Source organism: Mustela putorius, unplaced genomic scaffold (assembly GCF_011764305.1).
Source record: "Mustela putorius furo isolate JIRA1106 unplaced genomic scaffold, ASM1176430v1.1 tig00537350_pilon_pilon_pilon, whole genome shotgun sequence".
Taxonomy (NCBI): domain Eukaryota; kingdom Metazoa; phylum Chordata; class Mammalia; order Carnivora; family Mustelidae; genus Mustela; species Mustela putorius.
The window spans coordinates 12,839,164-12,860,289 of NW_025422471.1; the positions used below are offsets into that span (position 1 = coordinate 12,839,164).

Consider the following 21,126-nt stretch of genomic DNA (forward strand, 5'->3'; position numbering starts at 1 on the left):
AGTTCTTAAGGTTTCAACAACTCAGTACAAGCAATAGAGACCCAAGCACTTAGAAAATACTCAAGATCTGGTTGGGGGGGGAGTCTCATCTTAAAAATATAAACAAAGCAAGGGTGCCTGGGTGGCTCAGTTGGTTAAATGTTCGACTCTCGATTTCAGCTCAGGTCATGATCTCAGGGTCATGGGATTGAGTCCTGCCTGGAGCCCCAGGTCAGGCTCTGTGCTCAGCAAGGAGCCTGCTTGAGATTCTCGCTCTCCCTCTTCATTTACCCCCTCACATGCCCCCCACCCCACACGCTCCTGTGCTTACTCTCCTTCTGTCTCTCTAAAATAAATAAGTAAATCTTTAAAAAGCCTTTCTGGGACGGTACAATGAGAAGGGAGGCAACCAGCAAGATCAAGCTGCTTTAAAAGGGTGGGGCTGGGACGCCTGGGTGGCTCAGTTGGTTGGACGACTGCCTTCTGCTCAGGTCATGATCCTGGATTCCTGGGATCGAGTCCCGCATCAGGCTCCCAGCTCCATGGGGAGTCTGCTTCTCTCTCTGACCTTCTCCTCGCTCATGCTCTCTCTCACTGTCTCTCTCTCAAATAAATAAATAAAATATTTTAAAAAAATAAATAAATAAAAAAAATAAAAGGGTGGGGCTGAACAGACTTTCCCCTTCCTCACAGTTGATTTTAAAAAAAAACCTCAAGAACACGGAACCAGGCTAGGTGCTCCAGAAGGCATTAAGAAGCGTTCAACACAGCAGAACCCAAAGAGCCTCTTCACTGCTCTGTAGCAGCAGGAATCAACCTCGCTTTCCTCCTTTGCTCCCTTGTTCTCCAAGTCCTGTGTTTCAAGTTTTTATTTTTTTTATTTTTTTGTAATTTATTTGACAGAGAGAGAGAGATCACAAGGAGGCAGAGAAGCAGGCAGAGAGAGAGGAGGGAAGCAGGCTCCCTGCTGAGCAGAGAGCCCGATGCGGGCCTCGATCCCAGGACCCTGAGATCAAGACCCAAGCTGAAGGCAGAGGCTTAAACTGAGCCACCCTGTTTCAAGTTTTTTAAACACCATCTATTATCCTTTTAACAACTCTGCAAGGCAGGCATTCTTATTCTTCCAAAGACTTTTCTGATATGGCTCAGGGATAGTACTCCATTTGTCCTTTTAATTCCCAAATTGGGTCTCTTTCCCCTACACTCCATATTTGTTACTTAAAATATTCATAAAAACAATTTTTCTCAGATGCTGATTTTCCTTAGTTAGGGACATAAAAAGCAGTCTTTTAAAAGTCAAGGATAGTTTATGCTTCTTAGGCTGTAATAGAAGATTCCAAACTGGTATTTTCTGGTAAAGTCTGGATTAGTCTCACAAATTTTCCTAGTAACAAAAGCCATGTTGCAAACATGATAATGTCACTGTAGCCTCATTCAGAATATTACTCACTCTTTCTGTTGCTTTGCTACTTCAGCACTTGGGAAAGTTTGAATTTCCCAGTAGTGTGACCACGATACTATTTTTGTATCTTCAGCGTCCACTTATTGTCAACTTAGGAAGAACAGTTTATGGTTGAGCTTAATTTTGCAAGCATGCTGGAAAAAAGGTGGATTTCTTTATGAAAATATTTAAGAATATATATAAAGAAAATGTATACTGAAGAAGAAAGCAAAAATAAAATACATTATTTCTTCTGAAATTGGAATAAAATTCAAATTTTAAGATTTTTTAAAAATTTATTTATTTGAAAGAGATCACAAGTAGGCAGAGAGGCAGGCAGAGAGAGAGGAAGGGAAGCAGGCTCCCTACCGAGCAGAGAGCCCAATTCGGGGCTCGATCCCAGGACCCTGGGATCATGACCTGGGCCAAAGGCAGAGGTTTTAATCTACTGAGCCACCCAGGCACCCCTAAAATTCAAATTTTAGCCTATCTGAATACCAACATCACTTTAATCCCTTCAAAGCACATACTTGCAAATAACTAATATTAATATTCTTGGTTGTAAAAACAACTAATCAGTAGTTACAAATTTTCTTCATAACTGACTGCAGAGTCACATATAAAGGCATCAAAGAAATTTGGATTCAAGAAATGGGGGAGGGGGAGCTCAAACTATAGCTCTAATCTTCTAGATGTAACATGATTAGGCTAGGCACACGAGCAGAGTGTCACTCATTTCCATGCAATCAAAAAGTACAAATAAAAACAGGGACCAGAGAGAAATGCACTAAATCTTATTACCCTCTCATCAGTTTTTCTATAAAAGGTTCTATTTCAAAAGAGGAAAATACCAGGATGCCTAGGTGGCTCAGTCAGTTAAGCAGCTGCCTTCAGCTCAGGTCACGATCCTAGGGTCCTGGAATCGAGTCCTGCATCGGGCTCCTCACTCAGTGGGGAGCCTGCTTCTCCCTCTGCCTGCTCTGCCTGCTGTTCCCCCTACTTGTGCATGCTCGCTCTCTCTCTCTGATAAATAAATAAAATATTAAGGAAAAAAAAAGAGGAAAATACCAATGAGGAGGGTGGGGGAGAAGGGGGAAATCTGCCCCTTTGGGCTGCTGGTAGCTGGTAGCCCCAGGCTCCACCTTCCTCTCAGTGAGCTTTTTATGACCAGGGGCACCTGAGTTGCTCCCCTTCCCAAGCTGACTGTCCCCTTCCTTCAGCTGACAAACTTTTCTCAGGTGCGGTCTGATTTAGCCTTTCCCACATCTTCCCTACCCCTTTATCCTCTAACCTTTGCTGTCTCATTTTCGTCATCTCTCTCCAAAAAGTTTCCGGTGACCTTGTTCTTGCCAAATTTGAGGACTAATCTCCCACTGACGCTCAATCCTTCCATTTGAAACCTTTTTCCCTTCCTTGGCTTCAGGAACTTTAACTGTGCTTTAATTATCTGCATCTAATGATCCTTCTCATTCTACATGGCAGTGTTTTAAACACATGGGTTTGAAGCCAGACTGCCTGGCTTTGAATCTTTCTTCCAGCTGCCACATTCTACCAGGGAAGGTTAAGACAGGTAATGGAACTTAGTCCCATTTTTCCATTTGTAAAATAGGAATGATGGCAGGTCCTGGCTCATCTGGTTGTTACCACAATAAGGCAATACATGTAAATCACTGAGTGCAGCAAGGGCCACAAATGATATTAACTATGTGTATTCTATAATCACAAGTTCTCTACACAGCCTGTCTCAAAGAACCTACTTCACGGTGTCAAGACCTCCATGCCTATGTAGGTAACATCGAAACCACTAGCTTACATGTGTTATGGAAACTTCAAACCCCTCAGGATACAAACTGCACAAATCCCATCTATTAAACCTTTCTGCCTTTTCTATTTGAGTCAAATGAAAACACCAGTTTCCCAGGCACCTAAAAATCATCTACCTTCTTTGGTGATAGAGTAAACCTCGTTAATTCCTGATTTATGTGGCAGGATGCATAATGGTTAAAGGCAAGGACTGGAGCCTGGTTGCTTGTGCTCAATGACTGGTTCTGTCCCTTACAACTGTGTGACCTCAGGGAAGGAACTTACATTCTTCATACCCTGACTGCCCCATCCATAAAACAGGGGTGATATCAGTCCCTATATCATAATTCTGACCTCATAAGATACTTAGTATTATATTAGCATTTATTAAATAATGTAAAATGTGCAATGTGGTCTTTTTATTGGTTTAAAGAGAGAAGTGAAATTCCAAAGCTTTCACAAAGCAAAACAGGCAGTTTTTTTTTTTTTTTAATCAGTTCTTACTTTTTCCTTTGGATTCTCATTACTCCTACCATTGTCCGAGCTCACAACTCATCCTAACCAGATAAGGGTAAAACTGCCCTGTCCAGCTTCTCTAAACTCATCTCCCTAAATTCCAGCCTCTCATCTACTTTAATCCATTTTTCATTTGATCCCTAATTGCCAGATTAATCCTTAAAAACACCGCTTTCATACTGCACCTTTTTGGGCTGACGCCCTCGCTCTCTCCCCATGCTCCTCAGGCAATATGAAACTGCCTCCCCTGTGGCTGGAGGATCTATTTCTTCCTCCACAGGCGCATGCCTCACAGAAGTGGAATTCCCCAGGTCCATTATAACCTCCATGCCTTGATCCTTGCTGTTTTTCCTTCCCAGAACGTGCCTCGTTCTTAGTCCTCACATCTTACACTTTCTTCAACAACAAGGTCAATTCCACTTGCTTATGAAAACCTTCCAGCGGAACCCCCCGCCCCCAACCCAGTCCACAGCTTATGGAGTACTATACAGTAGACTAGAGAAGATGAGACTTGCGTTCATACTGGGTTCTTACAATGAGGTCACTGTTTTAGACGGTTATTTACATACTTCCTGTGTGCCTAGCTTGCCTGGAATTTCCCATTGTACAATCTCAAAACTGTGCATTATGGTAGATGAGTTCAAAGTGGCTGAGTTCGTGGACGAGTGATGATCCTCACCTGGAATAAGTAGGATTTGCTTAGATTTTTTTTTTTTAAATTTCACTACATGAATGGGCCCCAGTCATGAATGTGATATTATTTGGGCCATTAAGACTCAAACAGATTGGGGCTCCTGGGTGGCTCAGTGGATTAAGCCTCTGTGTTCGGCTCAGGTCATGATCTCAGGGTCCTGGGATCAAGCCCCGCGTCGGGCTCTCTGCTCAGCGGGGGGCCTGCTTCCCCCTCTATCTCTGCCTGCCTCTCTGCCTACCTGTGATTTCTGTCAAATAAATAGATAAAATCTTAAAAAAATAAAAATAAATAAAAATAAAATTTAAAAAATTTTTTAAAAAGACTCAAACAGATTAATCAATTCGACTTAAGTGTATATTCATATCTGTATGCAGAATGCTCCTCATCCATGTTCACCAAATTAATCTCCACATGAAGAAAAGGCACAATCAAATACAGAATTTTTTGTATGAAAAATAAAAAATAGAAGCCTTACATACTTAGTACCATTTAAGTGGGGGCACTTTTGAGCTGCTTAGAGGAAAGAAGGACTTGGGGAGGGGCTGGCTACACTTTCTTTCTAGTGGTTTATTTTATGTCCAAAAACAACACTGAGAAGCTCTGCCAAGTATGAAATGCTATGAGAAAGACCAAAATAAAAGCCTAGTCTGTACTCTGAGTTGTACATTAGTTTGCTTATCTAAGTACCTTTCCTTTTCTTAGTAACCCAGGGTTGGGGCGCAGGAGGGAGAGGATGAAACAAGAAAGAAAGAAAAAAAAAATAACAGCAGCAGAAGTCTTTCCTTCAAGAAAGACAGACAAATGTTCGTTAAGTAGTTTCATAGGCAGTGACACTTTAAAAGAAATTTAAAAATTTAGTTAGCATTTCTTAAATAATTTTAAATAAAAAAATTTAGTTAGCATTTGTTAAATAATTTCTCATAGTAAAGGAAATAGGTTGACGGTGTGGCTTTAGTAATAATAACAGCAAAAGCAGGATTGGCAGCAACACAACCAGATTTCCTTGGGTCGTAACATGGGTAACCTAACTTCCTAACAAGCCCCGTCCAAAAACCCATCCTAGACTTACTGGTTCAGTATCTGAATTTTACTAAGATGCCAACACGAAGTATATGAAACACTTTTCTAACCTACTTATTTACGCACTAACAAATAATCCTAAATGTTCTACTGAATAATGACCCTTTGTGTTTCTCAAGTACCCAATCGTCAAAGCATGATCCAATTTTGATCCTTGCATGCAAATTCTTAAATACTTTCCTTTAGTAATGAAAGCAGAAATAACAGGATACCCTGGTTACCAAGTGATAAAACAAAACTTTCAGCCAATGTTCTGATTAGTCGACACTTTATAATTTCTGTCGCATTCTGCTTCAATTGATAAAAATAAACTTGTTAGATATATGTTTTCAGACTACACACACACAATGGCTTTCCCGAGCAGGCGGTCACAACAAAATAGTGCCAAGCTGAGGGAGAGAACCTGGGCCCTGCAGGAGCCAGAAGGAGTCTGTATTTGAGAGGTTACACATGGCTTCTGGCTTCATTCACATGTAGTCAATGATTCTCAGAGTCTCAAAGATACTAGATATTCAAAGCTAAAATGAGACAGGTTGCAGATTAAAGCAGAACCTGCTGGCAGGAATATCTGAGCAGCATTCTACCTGGGAAACAAAATGACAGGGCAAAGCGACACCCCAATTGTTGCAGAATGAGAATACTGGGCAAACAATGATAGCCCAACCTCAGCTAGCTACCAGAGAACAATCCTCTGAATTTTAAGGGAATTCCCTTGCCTTTCATTGAGGTGAAGGCCTATATAGTTAATACTCCTGCACATCCAATGGCCATGAAAAACTTAAATTTAAGCATTTAAAATTCTCAGACATTCTCAACTGTCATCTGAATTCAGAAAATGTATAAACTGGCTGGCAAATTTAATCATTGTTACATATATATTTTTCTAGGCAAATTTATTCTTTAGTTCCAAATTTTGTGCTTAAGACACACAAACAAACAAACAAACAAACAAAAACCAGAGGGAAAAGCCCCAAATATTTCCCTCTGTTAGGTTTACCAATCAGAGTAAATGCAGTTCTATCTTATCATGTTTTCTATGAGAAAACTTCTGTTCTTTTTTTAGATTTAGAGAATTGCTTTTCCTGACAGAACCCCCAGAACCAAGAACCCTGAACTGCAAACTTGTCCTTTGTCCTAGTTGTTTACCAGCCTTATCAGGGCACACATGGGTTGGCAATGTGATTCTAAGATAAAAATTCCAAAGATATAATTAGATGTTTTTCCGAGAAATATCACCCAATGCCATGAAAATTTGTTTGCTGCTTTTCACTTCATTCTTGAAGTGAATGGTCTCACAATTTCTTGCCAGTTAGTAATTTTCTTCTAGGTAAGTGAGAAATATTAACTTGGCACTGAAAAAAAATACATACTTTTTAAAATAAGCAATACTGAAAATACAGATCTTATCTCAAAAACTTCTACTTGTGACATTTCAATGAACACATATTTCAGTGTAAATAACACACTTATTAAAAGTTATTCACAGCAAAAAATACAATGATGGAAACAATCTTATGCCCCTGAATTTAACTATAAGTGATAAAGGACAGAAAATACATTCTAAGCTAGTGATGTGCAAGTTTTCTTAAAGCACCCTACACATTTATTTAATTCCAAACAAAACAGATTTAAAAAACAATAGTAAGAGGCCACAAATGTATATTTACTATGTTGCAGAAGAATACTCTCTAGCCCAAAGAAGTGTTATAAAAACATCTCTCAAGTTTTCTACTGAACTCCATTTTTGCTAGACTAAAAAAACCATTAAAAGAAAAAAAAAATCTTCTACTGCCACCTGCTGGTTATTTATCGTCAACGATTCTCAAAGATGCTAGAAAGACAAGCTACAGATTAAAGCAGAATCTTTTGACTTTTAAAACAGGAATAATTTTTGGATTCTTGCTTACCTTCCTCCCATTTTTAGACTACATATAATACATTTTATAATAAATTATGGATATATAGTATAATTATACATTTTTACAATTGTTTCTAGTATAGAAGTAGAGCCAGAAGCTTATTTTCTTGACTCCTGCCTTGCTCATTGATTGACACCCAGTGCTCTGAAATAAGTCAGAAATTATCACATTTCCATTCTTCCCTTTCCCATAAAGGCCATTCAACCTAGTCAAGGTAAGCAATAAAGACTTAAAACTGAATGCTTTTGGCTGACCTGTGAGAATTTGCAACCCAAACACTCCAGGCCAGCTAGAGAAGTTTCATTCTTGGAGCCAAAGAAGGATATAAGCCAAATATCTAATTCTGAAGACTTCTCAAAAGGAAGCTCACACTCTAAGGATGTCAACATAACGTTGATGGAGGATTTTAAATGAGAGATCCGAGGTTGGAACTGGAACACCCCCCTGGCAAGATTCCGTAACTGGAGATATAAACATGATTTTAAAAATTCAGAAAGGGCGGACCCAAGTTCCTGTAGTCAGCTTCATTTCTTTTTTTGGAGAGTCTGAGAATTTAAAAAAGCCTTTGCTAAGAGATTTTCAGGGAAACAACTATTCTCTTTCATTTAGAGGGTATTTAAAAAATCAAAGCAGATAGGTAAGCCATTTTGAGGAAACAATACTTTCTCCATCAATGATACACCAATTCTTCCTACCAAAATAAACCATGGAAACGATGTTTTCAGTGATTTCATGTCACAAGCCACACATTATAGAATACTTCATGCCACATGGCTTCATCTATTCTAAAAATAAACCGAAAAACATGGATTTGACTAACCTTCTTCTCTAAAATTAATGTTAAGTATAACGTGAATCAGAAGGCAATGTCCCAACATATAAATCCTGGGTCCTTCTTTCGCATCCCTAGACATGAGCAAATTTGTCTGCTAGGACACTGAAGAGTTGTCTGTAATTCTACAGTGCTATAATTAAGACTTGTACAAATTCTGCTGCCAAAAAATCACCAGAGTGGGTGGTGAATGCAGCCAAGTAAACTCTAATTATGGAAGGCGGGTTTTCTAAGATCTTACATACAAGAAGCAAAGGCAAGATCAGACAGCTAAGATAGGTTACCAAGGCAATATAAATAGCTTTGTCAAATTCAATGCAAGCCCCCTTTTGGGAACAGCTGTTACCTCCCATAGCTCATAGGTACTTTAAAAAAACTCAATCTGGAATCCTCTGCTTAGAGTCTGGCTCTTAACTGTTCCCCCTAAATTAAAGTTACGAGATTTACAAGTGCCATTTTTCATTCCTGGGACCAAAAAAAGTCAGCAGGAGTCCAGTATCTTAGAGAATTTTTCATTTTATATTTTAGCTCCTCCACTGGTATTATTTAAAAAACTTCTGTTCAGAGTTCAATGAAATACTTTTAGCACTCTGAAAGACAGTGTACAGCACTCCTAAGTGTACAGCACAATTTACATACATTGTACATAAATACATAAATATATGTATTTATATTTATTACATAAATATAAATTTATTATATAAATATAAATACATATATTCAATTTACATAAATTGAACATACACATATAACCAGTAGCCCCCAATCAAGAAATAGTGTTTTTTGTACTCCAGAAGGGTCCCAACTACCAGAAAAGGGGAAATTTTGCTTCATAAAATAAATACAAAGTTCTCTCAATAATATTATATAATGTATTATTACTATCTGGACCTGTAATTGCAGCCTTCAAGTAGAAGTGATTATGCTTTTCCCCTTTGCTTATACAAACATCTATGCCCACCTCTCCCCTTATCAACAAACTGCATGAAACTCTCATTCAAGTCCCAGATCAGACATCACCAGCTCTATGAAGACTTCCTGGACTTTCACAGAAAAATAAATTAAGCCATCATCTACATTCACAGAGTAGTTTGCAAATAGTCTATGTTCATAGTCCACACACACACATTGTCTACTGTTCTAGGCTGTGAGTACCCCATGGAGAGAAAAGGCAACTAATTTTTCATCTTTTGATCTGTCCTCTGTGTTTAAACTGGGCTTTAAATTTTGTGCTGATGAATGACCACATGTTTCTCATGCTATTATCTTATGCAATTGACACTCGAATAGTTTTTCAGAAAAGAATGTTCTACTGAACCATGTTCTTTAATATTAAACAGAACAAAATACAGGTGGCTCTTGAACGACATGGGTTTGAACTGTGCGGGTCCACGTACATGTGGATTTTTTTCAATAAGTAGTGTACTATAAATGTCTTTTTGTCATGATTTTCTAAAATAAGGCTTTCTCTAGCTTGCTTTAGCCTAAGAATGTGGCATTTAATACACATAACATACAAAATATATGCTAATCAACTGTTTATATGACCTGTAGGGCTTAACAGTACACTATCAGTAGTTAAGTTTTGGGGGAGTCAAAAGATAAATGCAGATTTTTGACTGTATGGGAAGTCAGTGCCCTAACTCCCGTGTTTAAGGGTCAACTGAATATTATCCAGATATTTTAAATATGTATCAACTTAATGCCCTCCATATAAAAGGATTTGTAACAGAGCATATTTTATTCCAACAGATTAAAAACTATGCTAATTTTAATACATATACACATTAGTTATATATTTAGCATATATAAGTTGAGAATATGATGCTTTGTGATAAGAGGCAGCTATTTTCTTGTAGGGGATGATAGTACAGTACTTTTCTGGAGAAAAACATTCACAAACTTTTGAGACTCTGAAACTCTTTTTAGGCTCTGAAACTCTAATTTCCTCTTACTGTGCTCCTTCTCCATCCTCTACTACAAAACAAAACAAACTTACTTCAACTAAGTTGAAATTAAATTTTACTTATCCAACTCAGTTCAAGGGTCACAGAAGAAATGTGAACATCTCATGAAAGGTAGAAATTCCGGAGCTCTCCTACCTGTGTACCTAAGCTGGCTGCCATCATGTGCGTCAGAAGTTTAGCTGCAAACATGGAAAATCTGGCACAGAAGATGTGGGAGAGAACAGCCAGGCAAAACCCTGTAGGAATAAAAAAAAGTCCACGTGCAGTTTTACAATCCATGAACAAACAGTTGCACAGCAAAAGTCTTCGGAAGGCCTATTGTCTGCCTCTGCTGCATAGTGTGGCTATCTGGCAATGATGATACTGCAATTTTAATCTATTCCTTTTTATGTGACATATAAAATCTGCACACTGATCAACTAAGGCCAAAGGACAACTTTAATTTTCAAAGAGCCACATGTTCACTTCCTTAGTCAAAAGACTGTTCAAATCAAGCAGATTAATAATTTCATTAAACTTCCGTTTTTCTATGTTTCCATTAGACAAGTTATACTGCTTGAGAAAAGGTTCAAATTCCAACCTAACTTATTAAGAACAGGTGGCTTGGGTACATAGAGATATTTAGGGAAGTGAAGAAGATTTTCTAGGCATAAACCTGTGAATGGTACAACTAAAACTCAGGCTCAGTAATTACCCCCTTTTACCTAGTAGGAATAGTTATGTAATTACAACAGTGGTAATTATGAGTTTTAAGAGTTACTCTATGCTACTGGAGGCCAAAGCTGGGAAGAAAATGTTTTTTTCCTCTTGAGATGGCTTTCAACCTAAACATCCACATTTTTAAGTGGAATAAAGAAAATATTCTTATCTTCTTGTAATCTACTTGTCAAGGCAATGATCAGAAACTCAGTATTAACAAATCTTTTATCTTACAATTTGTATGAATTTCTTTTAATACCATGTTTTAAGTACAGGGTGTAAATATATGTATTTAAGATTTATCTATTTATTTGAAAGAGAGACAGAGAGAGGACGAGAAGGAGAAAGAATTTCAAGCAGACTCTGCACTGAGGGCAGAGCCTGACGTGGGAATCAATCCCACCACTTGAGATGATGACCTGAGCCAAAACCAAGAGTGCACCGCTTAACCGATGGTGCCACCCAGCAGCCCTGAATACTTTTTATATTTTAAATGTGTATTTAAAATATTTTAAATATGTATTTTAAAATACATATTTTTAAAGCATTTCCTTTCTAAAATTTAAATGTGCTGCAAATAGTAACCCATTTGCTTTTTCACATAAGCCTTTTTTTTAAGTTTTTGTTTGTTTGTTTTTTTTTTTTAATTTGACAGAGATCACAAGTAGGCAGAAAGGCAGGCAGAGAAAGAGAGAGAGAGAGAGAGGTGGAAGCAGGCTCCCTACTGAGCAGAGAGCCCGATGCAGGATTTGATCCCAGGACCCTGGAATCATGACCTGAGCCGAAGGCAGAGGCTTTAACACACTGAGCCACCCAGGTGCCCCTCACATAAGCCTTTTAATCCCTCTCAATAATAGTGTTATTAATAGTTCATTTTGTCTAAGAATTATCAAAACACAATAATTGGTATGTATACACTGCTTTGCCATGCACGTTGTATGCATTACCTCACTGCATTTATTCCACATTTGCTTTCTCATTATCTTCTCTTAAGATATGGACCTAACTGCATGTTGGTGTAGGTGGATTGGGCATCTGCCAATGCCCACATGGGGTCTATCACTAATATTCCTTACAGCAATGCCTGTCTTAACTCCTTTTGGGAAAGGCTTTCAGTATGTTTAGATTTCAATAAGTTAGACAAAGTTCCACACAGGAAGTGAGTCTTTGCATTAGTCAAGGCTCTGAGCCTAGGCATTTGGCCAAGAAATCTACAATAATCCATTTTCAGGACGACTGCTCTAGGTTTATCTGGGACAGGTGTGCAGCTCTTGGGGCTGCCCCCAAAATCCACCCACACAGGAACACAATACGTCCAGAAACTGCAGAGTCATGCCTGACTTTGCACCCTTACCCAGGTAGTCTATAAACTAGACTAGTCTATAAACAGAAGCTGATGCTCTGAACTCACCAAGGTACACTCTGAAGTTCCCGTGATGATCAATGCTAGTTTAAGCTCAGAATTTCGGGTGTGTGTGTGTGGTGTATAATATACTGATTTCAAAAGCAAGGCCTTGCAAAATTTTTGTCAAAATAGGCCACATGATCATAAATATGTGCTTTACTGTACACCTAGTGTGGTAGATGTGAGGCCACAGGATTAGTGCCAGACAAAGTAGAAATATACATGAGTCAACGGGTTTTTTTTTTTTTTTTCTAGTTCACGACAAGATCTTATTCACAGCCTTTTCCCTTAACTTGGTAATTCTCCATTATACTCACATACATGAAATAGATTTTGTAGTTAAACTTGACCCGCTCAATAATACCTAATTAAGTATATAAGCTTCAATTAAAATGCTAGCATGACACCTGGTGGTGGTCCTGGATTCAAAGCCAGTGGTGGGAAAATGGGCTAGATCTATTAGCCTTTAAATATAATGCATGATAGTGATCTGGATACATTTTTTATTTATGGGAGAAGGTGCTAAAAAACCTCAAGCAGGCTGTCCCCTAGACTTAGCTGGCCTTGGGGAAGATACTGAATACCTTAGATTTAAGAAATAAATACTTCAGTTTCCAAGTTCCTAATGCACTATATGCTAAGGACTTCCCTTTTTTTCTTAATCTGTTAACAAATAGCTACATTTAGCACATGTGATTTAATCTACAAGGTTTTTTTTTTAAGTTGTAATAATTTTTTGGTTTAAGTTCCTTTAATATAAATATGTAAATCACAGGGTACAAAATGCTGTAACTATAACTAGAATGCTTTTTTTAAAAAATGAAGTATAATAATTCTAAGTATTACTTCAAGGTGTACTCTGAAGTTTTTAACTGACTCCTTGACAATTATGCAAAAACAACAAGCAGCTGGGTGCCTGGGTAGCTCAGTTTGTGAAGCATCTGCCTTTGGCTCAGGTCATGATCCCAGGGTCCTGGGATCCAGTCCCTGCTTCTCCTTCTGCTGTTCCCCCTTGTGCTCTCTCTCTCAAATAAATAAAATCTTAAAAAAGAAAGAAAGAAAAAAAAAACAACAAGCAGCTAACTGAATAATTTTTCTTTCCTTTTTTTTTCCCCCTCTTTTGGTGGATTCCACATCTGGCATGGAGCCCAAACTCATGACCCTGAGATCAAGACCTGAGCTGAGATCAAGAGTCAGACCCTGACCCAACTGGGACAGCCAGATGTCCCCCTTTATTTTTGTTCTGAGCACAGTGTAGTTTACAGACTCAGTTGGAAAAGAACAATTAATAAGTTAATTAGCACAATGACTTTTCTATATCATTAGAAACTGAGGGGAAAGATATACTATCCTTAACAAAACAAGACTGATAATCTTTGATTTAGAGGAGAAAAACTCTAAACTCTAAAAAACTCTAAATCTAGGAAAAACTCCTAGATTCCTTGGCTATCATCAAACTGGATCAAAGACCTTATCTATCTACACAGTATTTATATGTTTGCATGAGTATAAACACAGGTAATGCTTGTATATGAATATGCATATCCAGCAAAATTGTCTATCAGCATCCCTTAAGAATAGGATACATTTTCCAAATTACTGGTTTATCCCTCCACCAGCCAAATATTAAGACTTTTTGCCATGAAATCTTTGAAAAATGTTCATAACTTTTGTATCTAGCTATGTATCTATCTCTGTCTTCTCTGCAGATAAATCTGAATCAAACCAAATGTTCATTACACATTATTAAATCAGTTATTATGTTGTTAGCTTTTTTTTTTCTATTTTTCCATCTAATGCTAGCTGTAATTGTTACTTTGTTTTGCTTTTTTCTTGTTCATCTCTATTGATTACCAGATTTCTGTACCTCTCCTCTTAGGATGGTGCCACCTGGTTACTGCTACTAATAAACTAAAGGCGGAAAAAAAAAATTGTCAAGCCTGAAATGTTTTCTCTGTTGAACAAACGTCAGTATGAATCACCTTACAGAACACAAGGTCTGGGGGAAAGGATTTCTCCCCAAGGGATGAGGTTGCCAGAGGGCTAGCTTCCAGAAAATCAAGAGTGTTAACCCTGAGAACCACACATGGCTATCTACATTTTAATTAATTAAAATTAAATAGAATGAAAAATTCAGTCCCTTACTTGTTCCAGTCATATTTCAAATGCTCAGTAGCCAGATGTGGCTGGTGGGTACCATACTGGACAGGGCACAACATTTCAATAATCACAGCAAGATCTATTGCTACGCTAAACTGTCCTGAGTGAAGGCCAAAAAAAGAGTATGCTTTTTCATACTCTTTTCATATTTCAGGATAATTTTTATTAAAAATGCTAAAATGAGGGCACCTGGGTGGCTCAGTGGGTTAAGCCTCTGTCTTCAGCTCAGGCCATGATCTCAGGGTCCTGGGATCAAGCCCTGCATCGGGCTCTCTGCTCAGCAGGGAGCCTGCTTCCTCCTCTCTTTCTGCCTGCCTCTCTGCCTACTTGTGATCTCTTTCAAATAAATAAATCTTTAAAAAAAAATGCTAAATTGATGGGGCGCCTGGATGGCTCAATGGGTTTTAAGCCTCTGCTTTCAGCTCAGGTCATGATCTCAGGGTCCTGGGATTGAGCCCCACATCCAGGTCTCTGCTCAGCAGGGAACCTGCTTCCCCCATTTCTCTCTGCCTGCCTCTCTGCCTACTTGTGATCTTTCTCTCTCTTCTGTCAAATAAATAAAAAAAAAACTTTAAAAAAATGCTAAAATGAGATCACCCAAAGTACAACTTTGACTTACATTGTCACAAGAACATCTTATTGGAAGATCAACAACATATATTCATTTATTAATTTAACAAGTAGGTATTGAGAAACTACCATAGACCTGTGGCTCTGTTGAGCAATGGGCACACACAATGTTCAAGAAGGTAGTACTTGCTGCTCTATCCACAGCTGTGTCTATATTTCTAGCTGTATCCTCTCCCAGACACAGACTGGTTTATGAAAGTTCAGAGGACATAATTCTGGGCAAAGAGATGTGCAAGAAAACATTCTGGGTAGTTTTCAGGAAAGTTTTCATCATTCTTAAAACATGATCCAAATAAGTGCCTTTCCTTTGGCAAGCCTAGATGTTGTTGTGTGATGCTGAGAGCTGCAACCAGTTCAAGACCATGTAGGGACAAGACCGAGAATACAAAATCTTTGAGGAAAGCAAGGCAGAAAAATGAGAATGGGGTGGGCTCCTAAGGACACCACTGAGGTACTGAATTAATCAACCTTGAACTAAATTTGTTTATTTAAGAAATGTGAGTTGTCTTCTGTTACTTGCAGCCAACTTCATCCTAAGTAATATACCCCATGTACAGAGCAACCCAATGTTTTTATGCCATGTCAGAATTAAAACTAATCTCTCTGATCTACTATCCACAGTTATCTCTTCAAATGGATTATTTTTTAAAAATCTAATAATACTTTTTTTCTATTCTTCATGTTAATAAACTACTTTCCCATTTGATAGAATGAAGCTGTTTTGATATACCTTTCCCTATAATCACAATGGCTATTTTAGGACAATGATTACAGTGAATATAAACTTGATATTTTTGGAAGAATGTAACACAAAATTTTGGAAGAATCTCTTACTTTAAAAAATAATTTGAAATGAATGGGTGGCATCTGGTAAAAAAAATTTTTTTTCTGGGAAAACTATCAGAATCTCAGCTTGTAAAACATAAAAGACATAACTAAAATAGTTTTGTCATGTAATAAACCTTGGACAAAAGAATAAGCATGCCTCAGAGGACTTTAGATTATCTTGATTTATTTATCCTGTAAGTCTTATTATTAGCAATTTATGGACGGTTATTTTTCTGTTACTTAACTGTGAAACTGACATTGGGTTGACATGTATACACTTAGTAATCTGTCAAGTAAATAAAGCCATTAGCCATTTAAAAGGGAAGGTTTTACTTTGACTAACGTGTTAATGATCTCTTTACCATGAGAGAAAAAAGAAAGAACAGATGATATAAATGTAAGGTCTCTGGTCCATCTCTAATCTCAGCTTAAAAGTCCTCCACACAGGGGTGCCTGGGTGGCTCAGTGGGTTAAAGCCTCTGCCTTCCAATCAGGTCATGATCCCAGGGTTCTGGGATCGAACCCCGCATGGGGCTCTCTGCTCCTCAGGGAGCCTGCTTCCTCCTCTTTCTCTGCCTGCCCCTCACAAGTATGTGATCTCTGTCTGTCAAATAAATAAAATCTAAAAAAAAAAAAAAAAAAGTCCTCCACACATAGGAGACTCAGCCATAAGAGCATCACATAAGACCTAGTTCTCATATTGATATTAAAACTGAAATGGATTAAGGCCATAGGAATTGTGAAAGGCAAAAGTCAAAATCACAATGATTCTGACTCCATAGCCTATATTTGTACATTAACAGTTACAGGAAGCAAGGTAAGCTTCCTCCAGATAGTCCTGTGTACCTCAAACCACACTCAGGATCCTTAATAATTACACTATAAAATTATGGTATTATGGCATTATGATCTAAAGTTCTTTTAAGCTGTATTTCTTCCAAGCCCCCTCTGAAAGGGAGTTTCATGGTGTTACACTAAGTGGGCGGCTTTGATTCACTTGTCCTTTTATATCTTTTTAGCTTCAAAAGATAACCTTTGCTTAATTTCTTGGTATTTGGTAAACTGGTTGACAGTTTTAAAAGCCACAGGTATATATATCCCCATCCTTCATCTTTCTAAGCTGAGAATTACTAAGCTCCTTGCCCTTGTACACCCATTTCACACACTCTGACCATGTCAGTGGTTCTATTCTAGTGTAGGAACCAGACCTGTAAACTAGAACCGGAGCAGGTACACACTGTGATCTATCCTGACTTAAATAAAAAGGTTTACTTCCTGTCTAATTATATGTCACCACGTTTCATGAAAAGAGCTGGTCAGACTGCTTCCAAATAAAGATGGGTATTTGGTGTGGTCTGACATAATTCTAAAATGTGTGTGGAAGGGGTACCTGGCTGTCTCAGTGAGTGGAGCATGCAGCTCTTGGTCTCAGAGTCGTGAGCTCAAGCCCCACACTGAAATAAATGAATGAATGAATGAATGAAATGTGTATGTAAGATACATAAAATTCTCATGTCTATTTCCTGGGGCCCATCAGAGGATTGGACAGTTACCCTCCCATGACACTGAGACACTAACACAAGCTGTCTTTGTATCTCCTACTGATCTACAGAACATGCAATAATCACTACATTATGTCATGGACAGAGAGGAATAAACCCAGTAATTTCAAATATGACTCTAAGTTAATGGAAGAAAAGCAGAAACTGACATGTAAGTGTTCATTTTGCAAAAAAAAGATATATTAGTTAACAATTCTTCCAGGAAATACGGAAATCAAGATAACATTCTCTCTTCAGTTTTTTAAAACTCTGATGTTCAATATTTAGATCAAGCAAGGGATTTCTGTGGGTCATGGTAGCAGTACTTGGTTTTACGTCTCAATAGGAATATATAAAATCTCATCTAGATTTTACTGCAGCATTTTATCTTTTGGCTTTATTTTATATCTATGAAACTTCTGTAAATATATTAGCATTGAAATAAAATAGGATGTCTCCATCTCATTTGGGAACTACATGGACCTAGAAGAATCTATCAAGCAAGAAATGTTATCCTTATAAAAGATGTTAATAAGAAGGAGAAATTATTAACTTTTGCTATTGAATCTATTAGGTTTAAAATTAAGATAAATTAAGGGAAATGTAAAATCTTATAAAATGAAATTATAGTGGAAAGATTTTAAATAACCAGGACAAAGAATAATAATTAATTATTTGTGTCTACCTCCACAAAGTTTCATAATAAAGATTATTAAAGGGATTGTTTGCACATCAAGTAAAAAAGACTCAAATGCAGTGATAATTACATTTACAGACAAAACATTATTAAAGTTGGATATCGAAATGTCTGAGTTAGTATGTTTACCATCCTGTTACAGTAATACAATTTAAAATCATTTATTATGGATGGAGAAACTAAGGTATAGAGAAAATAAGTAATTTGCCCAAGCCACCAGCAGAATGAGGAATTGAATCCAGGCAATCTAGCTTCAGAGTTACCCTGTATGCAGTTCTCTGTATAGGACATTGTTCCTAGAAGCAGCATGGGACTGTAAAGGATGACTTAGAGCATGGAATGAGTGAGCATAGGGAACAGAAATATAGTTGAAGGAACTCTCAGAGTCCTACCTACATAATCAATACAGCAAATGAGAAGAGTCCTACAGTTCTCAAAAATTAAGGTGTAGGTAAATAATTTCTCATATGTTAATACAACTGAGGCTCCTATTCTTGCCAGAAATGGGGCTTTCATGTAGAAGATGAAAGACAAATTTATTTTTGAACACAGTGGTTGAGTGTATTTAGAACTCTGAGGTTGTATGTTTGGTTTTTTAAATGAAAATACAAAATGCTTTGTATATATTATCTCAGACAACCCTGACATTCTATTGGAGTATCTGCCCTCTATGTCATCACACTAAGAACTCATCCTTCTCTGTTATCTAGCTTCTGTCTCACACTACCTATTATATTCCTTATGAGTTGGAACTATCTTGTTCTTTATTATACCTTATTATAGAATTACACTGTATCCCTTATTATATCCTCATTATTCATTAGATCAGCACACATCTGGCCTTCTATAAACATCCATTGTATGAGGTAATGAATAAGACAATGGGAAAGTTTATTTTCTCCTAGTACGGATGAATTACAGTATGTTTGCATCTTGCAAACATGGGAAAACTGACTTTCATTCTTACAAATATTCAGAATTATTGAATCAAAAATACCTGAGACTAACCTGAGACACATATAAATCCAGAAGAGAAAAAAGCTTCATTGTATGAAGACAATTTGTCGGTCTGGGCGTAGACTGCATACACGGACATGTATGAACAGGCACATTCCACATAGTCTGAAGTGTCCTCAACCACTTTGCAAAACTGACTGTCAGACAACCAGCTAGGGCAAAAACATAATGGTCACTAACGGCTCTTTTATCAACACGTAAGGTATTCGAGATGGCTTTTCAAGTAAAAATAACTTTGTGAACTTAGTGTTCTTTACTCAAGCATTAAGCAGACCAATTTTCAAGAAAAAACACTGGAGGGAACATCTTGTCCTAGACATGATACAACAAGTCCAGCAAGATGCCTTAAGAAGCAGCCTCAACACCACTGAACCCGCAAACACATTCCTGACACCAGAGAAGCTGGTTCTCCCAACAGAGCCATGCTCCTGCCTAATCTGAAGCAATACACCCCAGGCTTTCATCACAAGGCACGCCTCCCTTGCACTGGAAAACCCCAGGAGATGGACATGCGCACTCTCCACACCTCCTCATTTCACCATTCCTTGTATTTTGAACCACGTAAGTTCCTTAAAAGATTTTCCATGTTTCCTTCTTAATCTCCTCCCCCCGACTTTGAAGCCAGTTACATTACCTAAAATCTTTCCAGGGTTCTTTCAAATGTTTCTGCTATAAGATCGGGATACTAACACAAAATCTTTGTCGTGATTACAGCAAATGTAGTGTCCCGTGCCAAGCCTCTGAACGCTCCACAGGGACCACTGCTTTGGTCCTCTTGGATCCTTGACTTTTCTAAGGACATAAAACTTAATCCCAGCTGCAGATGCAGGTATGAAACATTCATTAGGAGTTATTAGGATGGCACAGTATCTGTATATTAAGTTTAAGATCTGTCACCAGGCATTTGAAATTTTAACTGAAAATTATTTTTTCACAAAGAAAACAACTAACCAGAATTGTGCAGTTTGGAGGACAGTTGGTTACCCAACAAAGCTGTTAAAGGCATTTAAAATTTCAGTCTGTGCAGCTGAAAGTCAGAAATGAACAGAACCATGTGACCAATTTGGATCTAAACCCTCTGGGTCAGCAAAGCTTGATCCTCCCGCGTTGACTAAGTTCTGGGTAATGGAATGACTCAGAAACTTGAGGACGGATTAGTCCAAGGAGATTCTACAGAAGAATTATTCTCTTCTTCCCATTCCTGTGTGTGGTTTAATTCCAAAATATACCCCAAGCCATATGTGGACTAGAATTATAAATCCCTGCTAATCCCTCTAAACACAGAGCATCGGATCCAGAACCATAAGCCCGATGGAAGGAGCAAAGAAAATTTCCTTTCCTGACCAGTAAATTAACCAATAACCACAGAAAGGTCATGTGAATTGAGCAGAAGTCACACTGGGTCCCAAGGAAGTGGTAATAATAAAGAAGTAAACAGTGTGTTAAACACAAAGTTAGCTGTTGGGCTGTACTTGTTACCTGGGCAAAACTAGAACACTTCCTTCACTGTTTTGTCGTTTCTATGGCAGAGATGCTTCTCCACTCCAAAGTCTCACTTCAGGTCACCCTCTATGTTCACTACAGAAATTGGACTCCATTGTAATAGAACAGGGAAGGAGCGAATTTAAAGAATTTTTAAAGAATTATTCAGTACCTTGCAGCAGCCTGATTCCAAAGGAGACACAGAGATGTCTGGGGGATAATCCTAGGTTCGGCAGCATAAATCCTGTAGAGAACCTCATTGTGGTCCGTCAGGGGTTGTGAAGTCAGACCTTTCACACTCAAAGACAGTACCTGCCGTGCCACAAAGAACAGAGAAGGGGATGGTATTTTAAAGTCAGCATCATGACTGAATTCTGAACTTTGATTCATTTTCCTAGTTACTCTAGTCACTTGGTTAAGGCCACTATTTAAGTAA

General features: G+C 38.0%; 1 protein-coding gene across 3 annotated transcripts in view; it reads right to left on the reverse strand.

Moving 5' to 3' along the window:
• The window catches only part of ADGRV1 (adhesion G protein-coupled receptor V1), a 546,992-nt gene that overhangs the window by 280,817 nt on the left and 245,049 nt on the right, over positions 1-21,126 (reverse strand). Inside the window, exons 81-83 of one of the 3 annotated variants that reach the window (XM_004759095.3) lie at positions 20,863-21,002; positions 19,200-19,360; positions 10,367-10,467 (exon numbers count right to left, since the gene is read on the reverse strand). In XM_004759095.3, the coding sequence (XP_004759152.2) occupies positions 10,367-10,467; positions 19,200-19,360; positions 20,863-21,002 (402 nt within the window). Of the gene's footprint in view, positions 1-10,366; positions 10,468-19,199; positions 19,361-20,862; positions 21,003-21,126 lie in introns of those variants that run through there. The other 2 variants (XM_045074447.1, XM_045074448.1) reach the window with 2 other exon arrangements.